The sequence below is a fragment of the Spodoptera frugiperda genome, chromosome 10 (genome assembly GCF_023101765.2).
Source record: "Spodoptera frugiperda isolate SF20-4 chromosome 10, AGI-APGP_CSIRO_Sfru_2.0, whole genome shotgun sequence".
NCBI classification, from domain to species: Eukaryota; Metazoa; Arthropoda; class Insecta; order Lepidoptera; family Noctuidae; genus Spodoptera; species Spodoptera frugiperda.
Window position 1 is genome coordinate 9,631,456 of NC_064221.1, and position 9,237 is coordinate 9,640,692.

Below are 9,237 nucleotides of genomic sequence, written 5' to 3' on the forward strand. Positions count from 1 at the left end.
GGACCAGTTTAGCTGCCTGTCCATTGGTACGGAGCGGAGAAACGGAGAAATATTAACCAATAGGATTGAACAAAATCTGTCTACTAAAGGGAAGTGGAAGATTTTGTGTAATCAAGGTGGACAGGCAGCCTAATATTCTGATCGATCTAGTACTAAATCAAATATATTTTTTTTTGTGTTTGCATACCTACGAATTTTTTTTGTGAAGTTGAAACTAATTCGTTGTTTTTCCAAAACCATATTTCCTAAAGAAAGGTTCTTTGAAAACATCTAAATGAGAATTTTTTATATCATAATACTCATAACTAATGAATTTACATAAAATTTCCAGGCAAGGTGTGGTTCGAACAAACAAAAAACATTGCCAGACCACTCGGCACTGCCGGGAGTCTTGCTGGCGCGTCGCCAGACCAACTTGTGGTTCTGATGGCAAGCTGTACGCCAACGCTTGTAGAATGAAGGCTAGCAACTGCGGGTATGTATTGAGTATTGACTACTTTTATGAATAAAATTGATTTGGAATCAGATATTGTTTCGTTGGAGTTGTGGATAGATGAAGTGATGGCGCAAAATGGTTTTATTAATGCAGATTATCTTAAAATGAGGGCAAAATTAAAGTCCCTCTAGTTTTATTTTCCGAGCAAACCAGAATTGCTGATGACGATTGATATAACAATGAAGATTATTTTTAGTAATAAGTACACTGTCACTGCCTAATATTCTGTTTAAGACAAGACATTGACTTTTTTTTCTACTCTTAGTAGTAGTTTTACCGCCGCACTCAGAGTCATTTAATGGTTACTTAACCCAGTCCTTAGCGATTGTTTTCAGAAAAAAATTGATACTAAGGAATAGTTTAAGTAACCATCAAAGATCCCTAAAATTTATGGCAATTTTTAAAAATCGTCTTCTATTAATTTTTGTTACTTTCTATTTCCAGAAAACATGTCTTCGAAGTGCCAATGGCGTTCTGCGTGTCTCAGGAAAGGACATCGGGAGGGGAATCCTGCCCCAAGGACTGCTTGGGACAGAAGGAGAAACTGGTCTGTGGGTCTGATGAAATGGTGTACAGGAATGAATGTGAAATGAAGATGTTGAACTGCGGGTAAGTGCTGAACACTCTAATATAGAAGAAGATTAGTTATGGATCGTCATAGACTGTTAATGTGATATAAAGGATTAATTCTAACAAGGGTAGGATATAGTTGTATAGGTACTACTACTATAAGTCTATAATGTTGTTGAATTATGAATAAATGAAATAAAATAAAATGAAATGAAATAGTTAGTTCTTTATGTGTTTGAATACACAATTTTCTGGGGAAGCTAAAAATTTAGAATGAATACACGCTTTGTACTGGAAAACTTGAAGTTATTAATCTAAAAGACCAAAAGTATATGATATGTCACGGTGTAGCATATATACATTTTTCGTGGTGTCTATCTGTATCATTCGGAAATGTCTGAATTTTGGTAAAAGCTGGAAAGTATACTCACTGATAGTAATCCCAATATGGTGGTATTGTGCAACAGGGAAACACTGGGAATCTAGAAATGAAAAGAAACCAAGTTTAATATAAAATTGTAATTTTAATACTTCTTAGTAATAATCCAAAAAGCTTTAAACAGAGAGGAGTGGAAGGAAGGTAGGGAGACCTTTGCCCTGCAGTGGGACGATCATGGCTGAAATCTAAATCTAGTAAAAATCATATTGCCATTCAATAAGTGAACTAATTAACAAACAATACTTTATATTTTTGGAATAAACCAACTACTGCAGCTCTCGTAACACAATATAAATTAAATTAAATGAACGCAGAAAAATTGGACGAATCGCTAGTCAGAACATTCTTTATACAATGTGCAATATTGCCTTGCCTTTACATTTCTAGACAAAAGGTATGATGCGAATAATTCATTCGCCTTGAAAAACATAGTAACCTACGCATGTAATGCAGTACAGTATATAAGTGGCTACTGGGTACTGCTGACCAAAGGCCTTTCCTTGCACGGATGTTTGAGCATTAATCACCACGCTCAATGCGGGTTGGCGATTCTACATTTATAATTAGAACTTATAAGCCCAGGTTTCCTCACGATGTTTTCCTTCACCCTCAGTAGTGTCTAGATAATAATCATAGAAAGTACATATAACTAACTCGGAAAAAGTCACACTGGTATTTGCCGTTGATAGGTTTCGAAACTACGTCCTCATGCTTGAGGAGTTTTTTATCTTAGGGTCACCACGACATACGTGAGTAGATCTTATGTGCAATAAACTGTGACTGCCCAGTAGGGCTGATGTCTGATCTAAAGCTACGGACTATTCAGCGGGAATACCGGGGCTCCGGCTCGAAAAACAGGAATAGGAACGGGTGATTTTTATTCAGTACGACGTCTGACACTCCCTTTCACCTCCCCCAAAGCTAAAGAAGACATTGGATGATTTTCTCCCCTTAAAAAAAACTGTGACTGATCTAATTATTAATAGTTAATTTTCTCTTATCTTTACCAGCAGTGTGAGTAACAGGAAGATAGTGAAGAAGGTGGACATGGAGAAGTGTCGTGGCAAGATGAACCGGTGCATGAAGGTCAAGTGCCCTGCCGACATAGACCCGGTCTGTGGTACCGACCAGAAGGTCTACACCAACCCCTGCTTCTTGAAGGTCGCTACTTGCCTGTGAGTACTGATTTTTGTGGTTTTGGTTTAGGGATTCAGTTGATATTCGTTTTTGTTCGGTCTGTGTTATGATGTAGTGGAATTAATGAAGTAAGATTGATTGATAGTACAAATTGCCAAATGAGGTGATTTTTTTAAAGAGAAAAAACTTTTTTTTTTGTATAAGCCGGTAAATGAGCAGATGAATCACCTGATGGTAAGCAATCGCCACCGCTAATGGACACTCGAAACACCAGAAGCGTTACAATTGCGTTGTCGACTTTAAGGGGTTAGGGATTTAAAGGTTGATTGAATTGGCGATGATATTTTTGAGTCTATTTTGAGATCAAACAATTGAAGCATTATAAACATTCAATCCTCGAGCATTACCATATTACAAATGCTAATCATTGGTGACCACTGTTAATAAGTGATTTACCTTTATTGAAATTTTATCAGTAGTCAAAGATCTAAAGAGAATTTTAAAACTATGCTTCTTTAAAATCTCAAAAATACTTCTAACAATTACAGGAAAGGAGTACAACTGGCTCACTTTGGAAACTGCACCTTACTGCCTCGGTTTAAGGAAGATTGTCCTGACACCTGCGAGAATGTGGTCGAGCAACCAGTCTGCGGTTCCGATGGAAACGTTTACAAGTGAGTATTAGATGTTCAGAGTAATAGAAGACTTTCTGGGTGAAAGAGGATTGGGGACATAGAGAATCTTGTAGGTAAAAGAGTAGTCGTACTTAGAGAATTTGAATTAGCACTTAAGGGTCTCCGGAGCTGCAGACGTAACAGCAGGTTACCGAGGCTCCGGGTAAAGCAGGATAAGGAACGGGTTGGTTTGAAGTCAGTAAGAGTAGTTGTAGTAATTGGGTAAAGTGATTGGAAATAAGGTTCTTCTCTCAAAAACCTTAAGTAACTGTTTATAATTCGTCTATGTAGTTGATGAGGAAATAAAAGGAACGAAAGATGAACAGTATGATGATATGAACATTGATAATCCGTGATAAAATGAGCTGATAAGGATTATAATGTCCTGTTGATCAGGTAAACATAAATCTACGTAAACCATCAGAATAAGAACAGGAGTCCGTGAACATGTATGCTTGTAAACCCACCCATAACATAGTAGAAAATCCTAATGTGGCGCAATTAAAAAGAAACTAGTTACTTTGGTGTGCTGTAGTTTCAATATTTCTATCATAAGACCACGACTGCAGAACGCAGGTGGCGGCTTGTCGTTTTACGCGGAGGACTAAGGGGGAAGCCTTAGTTCCACAGTGGATGACTTCTGGCTAATGATAATGATGTTGATAAAAACCACACGACTTAGTGCATATTTTTATAATCATCCCTAAACGTCTATTGCCATTTCTCCCACCAGGTCTGAATGCGAGCTCCGTCTAGCTACGTGTGGACAACACGTGGTACCTGTAGCTGCCTCCCACTGCCGTACTACTGCTCTCTGTCATGAGGAGTGCCCTGATACTCCTGCCTTCATCTGTGGCTCTGACAACCGATTCTACAAGAACGAGTGTTTGATGAAGAAGGAAAACTGCGGGTGAGTTAGAGATGATAAAAATAATTAATTTTATTGTAATTTGTCTGCAGAGTAAAGTCATGATCTTACTGGTCTTGATAATTAATCATGTTACTATAATTGACGCGGTAATTTGACTAGTTTCAAGCCACAACAAGGACTCACAGTCATGAATAGTATTGCACGAAAAATAAAGCGACAGGTGTCGCCGAAATAATAATAAAAAAAAATCGCATTATTTATCATCATTTGACTGCATGATTGACGCGGTGGCTGGACAACTGGCTACCGTGCAACCGGGTAGCGGGTTCGATTCCCGCACGGAGCAACTCTTGGTATGATCCACAAATGGTTGTTTCGGGTCTGGGTGTGATGTGTACGTGAACTTCAATGTTTGTAAACGTACCCATGACACAGGAGAAAATCTTAATGTGAGGCAAATTAAAAAAAAAACAGTATTATTCCAAAATTAAAAGTACCAGGCACCCATAACTAACAAAGAGTTAACATTCCAGCAAGCACGTGTTCGTGGTACCATTGAAGCGGTGCCTGGCTCGCTTCCAGTACTCGGGCTGCGCGCGCGTATGTCCGCCTGAATACGACCCCGTCTGTGGTACTGACGACAAGACTTACTCCAACAAATGCTTCCTCGAGATGGAGAACTGCCGGTCTAGGTGAGTTGCTTGAATTTATGCTAGCCTAGTACTTTTGTTGTAGTCTGTGTTTTTTTTTGCAGGGGTTGTGATGCGACTATGTAATTATTATGAGTAAAAAAATCAAATGAATGGTTGTAAGAATGGCATATAGAGACATGTAGTGACGCAAGAGTTGAGCTAAGTAAGAGATTACACACTTAATAGTGACCGTGGGCAGCAGTATTCTCTGATAAACTCAAACCTTTCAAATTTTCGACCTCTAAGCTGCTGCCAAAAGTGGAGATTATAGCAAATCTTGGGCAGATTTCCACAAAAAAATTAATTGCGGATCGTTCTATACAAACCTCCACCCCCATTTTAAGAAAGTGAAGATAACTCTCCACTTTCACAACTGAAAGAGACAAAAAGATAAATTGATTATGTCACTCTCCAGCCCCCAGCAACTAACTTCACACGAGAAATCATGTCATAAACTCGTTCCATAGCGACATGAAAAAAGGACAAACAAACAAACCAACAAACTTTTCCATTTAAAATAATTATATAGCACGGATTATCACGGGCCGTTGATGTCAGTCAAATAAGTTGAGTTGAAAGATAAGTTGTACAAAAACTATTTTGGGATATTTCCCCGTATCAACAGATAATTTACAGCCACTGCTACATGTTCAAATAGAAAAATAAACATTTTCATTGTTATACAAATATTAGAACACTCGTAGTTTTTATTACCAAGTGGGTATAAGACATTTGAATAAACAAAATCTATTTTTGGACATCTCACGCGCTCTTACGTTATAAAAAAACCCATTCATAATACTTTTGTTATGTGGGCGTGTGTATGTGTATACATACTAATATTATAAAATATTGTTAAAACAGATATAGGGCAAACGACAAACTGTCGTGATTTTTAAGCAAAGATGATTTGAAAGGGTGGAGAGTTGTATAGGATACTTCTTGCCTTTCCAACAGCTTACTTTCCTAAAATGAGAAGTGAAAATTTGTATAAAGCTCTGCCTTCTCCCGTGTGGTTTCTCCTGCACTGCTCGGTTTCTATTATTATAGCCTTCTTTAATAAAAGGTCTATCCAATACAACAATATTGTTTCATATAGATCCAGTAATTCCTGAGATTAACGCGTTTAAAGAAACATTATCATCAGTTTAATATTACAAAATATTAGGTACTGTAGATTTTGCAATTATCAAGGTTGAATTTTTAATCTTAAATTTTTGCTGACTACTTATGACTAACAAATAAAAATAGTACACAATTTATTTTTCTGTAAATCTACTCTCAACTCCTCTAAAGAAGGCGAGTAAAACCGCGCACAGAAACTAGTACTTAATTAAATAAATCCGTGTAAATTATTCCAACTGTTTATTGTATGATAATACTCAACAGACGTAACGTGTGAAACATTGTAAATGTTTACCTTTCATACTTTGATAACCGGAGTAAAATGGCAATGTTTACAGTAGCTTCGGAAACTAATTCTTGTGTTAATTTTTCTAATCATTCAGTTGTAGCCTCGACCTCTATTTTATGGGATGACATAACTTTACGCTATTTTTATAACAGCTTTATATACATAGGTTTTAATGATGGAATGATCCTATTGCAAATATGTATGTAACCATTATTGATATGTATCATTTTTGTTATAAAATATTGGTTATTTGATTTCAATACAATACAACGCAACTTGACTGCACGGTTGGTGTGGTGGCTGAGTAACTGGCTGCCATGCAACGTGTAGCGGGTTCGATTCCCGCACGGAGCAACTGTTTGTGTGATCTACAAATTGTTGTTTCGGGATCTGGGTGTCATGTGTATTTTTACTTTGTACTGAATGATAGTCTAGGTTTGGAAAAAAGACTGTTGGATTGACGACATTGTTAGAATTATGTGGAAAGTACAATACTGAGAAGTGATACATGATAAATAAAGGGATACATGAAGCCATGCATGATGATTATGATGGTATGATAAACAAAAGACATACATATTAGGGTGCTTTTCCGTCAGAGATGTGCTATGCTACGTTGCTGTGTATGCGTTTGGTACACATAGTATAGCACTGGTGGAAATGGTTTCTGCTAAGCTATTTTTTTTTTTATATGGAAAGATGCGTGTTATATTTTGTAGTTCTATAAAAATGGCAATATGTTATACAAACAGGGTATGAGTTGACTTTTTGTCCCACGGGAACGCGGGCGACGCTGACAGAAGCTAGTTTAAGAGAATTTAATCTTTATGTTAGGTGATTTTGTAATTGTAATATTCATTATTATTAACTGAAGACATATTTCTTTCGTTTCAGGAGTCTGGTACAACTGAAGCACCTGGGCACATGCACGGAACCCATCGCGGAAGAACCGAAAAACTATCTATATCGATAAACGAATCGATTAACAGTCATATCGATTAATCGCTTTTCTTTCCATAATCGTATTCTCGGGATCGGAATCCCACTTATTAGTGCCAACTTTTTATAAGTAAAAATATACTGTAAAATAATGTAAGCGACCAATCTGCGTCTTCCAATATATAAAATTTAAGTTTCATAATTAATGTTCATAGTTTAATCGATTAAAAATCGGTAAGGGTTCCACACTAATCAATCGCAACACTTCTTCACATTGGGTTTTTTGATAGTACATAACGGTATTTGGCTTTCTGCTTTACGTAATTAAGTGTGGAAATTCTTAATCGGCTCATAATCGAGATAGAATCGATTAAACTATGCGATTCGAGCATTTCTTTGTTAAATGGATCAGTACAAAAAATTCGAACAGACGAAAATAATGGCAGACACCTTATTCTTTTAGGTTATATATTTAAGTGATTTTAGATTTAATTTTCGACTGTCTATTTATTCTATTATTTATTTCTTTGCGTAGTAATACTAAGATAATATTTTGTTTTGTAAATAATTAGTGAATTTCTCGACGTATTTATTGTTTTTTCTAAGAATCGATGCATTTAGAAGAAGACTTATTATTTAAATGTTAATGACAATAAGATTTTTTGTAATAAAAAAAGAAATTGGTGACAGTTTTGTGCATTTGCCGCCTAATTTTTAAAGCATTCTATTTTAAAATAACTGTGTCATGACATATTGCAATCATATTTGTATGGATTGCTCAAATATTAGGGAACATACATCATACATAACGGAATACATTAATCTTTTAAAGAAATAAGCAAATGTAACGTAGACATACGATTTTCATTTACATAAGCAAAACAAATGAACCAGTTATTTTAAGACCATTCACAATTATTCATTCATTTTTCATTTAAGATCATTATGCAAATAAAAATAGATTTACGTATTTATTATTTAATTTTTAGAATAAAATAATAATAATTTAATTGATCAAAAATATCTGTAATTTTTAGTCAATTTAAATAAAAGTACGTGAATTTTTCAACATTTTTATCTACAAATATTTAATAATGTAATTACATTTTCAATAACATTTTTTATACTCTATAATCGTAATCTACCGTGTATTGCCAATTGTAATAAATAATAATAACAAACCAATAAAAAGATTTACATTATTTCTTATTTCATTTATTCTCAAAATCTTATATTTGAAATGTTACATTTAATTGTGTTGCACTCTGAGAACAGTAAAATATTATATTGATGTCCTTTACTATTGTATTAAGTAAGAAAGAGATACTTTTATTTATATACGGATTTTTCTAAAATCTTAATGATTTTAATTTTATCCGTAGCACATTAATTGAAAATCTTGCCTTATTCGACTTCTTTCTTCTCAATTAATTATTAAATTATGCGTATAGACCGATTCCTTCGCTCGCGTTCATCAACCCTAAAAACAAAAGAATAACCTAGTCAGTTTCTAAATATAATAAGCACAGGTACAAAATATGTCAGTGCATGCACGAACAATAGCATCAAAATTATTTGCCTGCACGAGCAATTGCAGAAACAATCAAATGCAAGCACCTAATAATCAGGCGATGTATATTTATTTAAACCTACTAATCCACCACCACTAATATATGCTTATTGCCCATCCTTCTACTTGTACAAATATCATGACATTTTAAACAAAATCGAATACTTTTAGCATCGGCAACAGGCAATATATACAATATATTTTACGTTTCTTTTTAAAACAATAATTTATTTAATTCATGATATATAAGGAGCTTTAAAAGTATCAAAAGATGTGGCAGATAATTTTAGAATACCTCATATATCCCGACTACCAGAATAAGTAATTGAATAAAAAATCATCGTGAAGGATGGGCGATAACGGTATATACTAACCAAAAAAATAACAAAAAGGAATGCACACAATACTCACGATAAACAAGTTAAAAATCCATGA

The 9,237-nt window shown here is 35.0% G+C and overlaps 1 protein-coding gene across 2 annotated transcripts in view; it reads left to right on the plus strand.

Moving 5' to 3' along the window:
* LOC118277508 (serine protease inhibitor dipetalogastin) overlaps nucleotides 1-8,434 on the plus strand; it is an 80,393-nt gene extending 71,959 nt beyond the window's left edge. Inside the window, exons 6-12 of one of the 2 annotated variants that reach the window (XM_050696113.1) lie at nucleotides 332-475; nucleotides 941-1,105; nucleotides 2,516-2,680; nucleotides 3,191-3,316; nucleotides 4,050-4,226; nucleotides 4,721-4,879; nucleotides 7,188-8,434. In XM_050696113.1, coding sequence (XP_050552070.1) covers nucleotides 332-475; nucleotides 941-1,105; nucleotides 2,516-2,680; nucleotides 3,191-3,316; nucleotides 4,050-4,226; nucleotides 4,721-4,879; nucleotides 7,188-7,266 — 1,015 coding nt within the window. In that variant the 3' untranslated portion in view covers nucleotides 7,267-8,434. The remainder of the gene's footprint in view (nucleotides 1-331; nucleotides 476-940; nucleotides 1,106-2,515; nucleotides 2,681-3,190; nucleotides 3,317-4,049; nucleotides 4,227-4,720; nucleotides 4,880-7,187) is intronic. The other variant, XM_050696114.1, reaches the window with a different exon arrangement.
* Nucleotides 8,435-9,237: the final 803 nt, after the last annotated feature.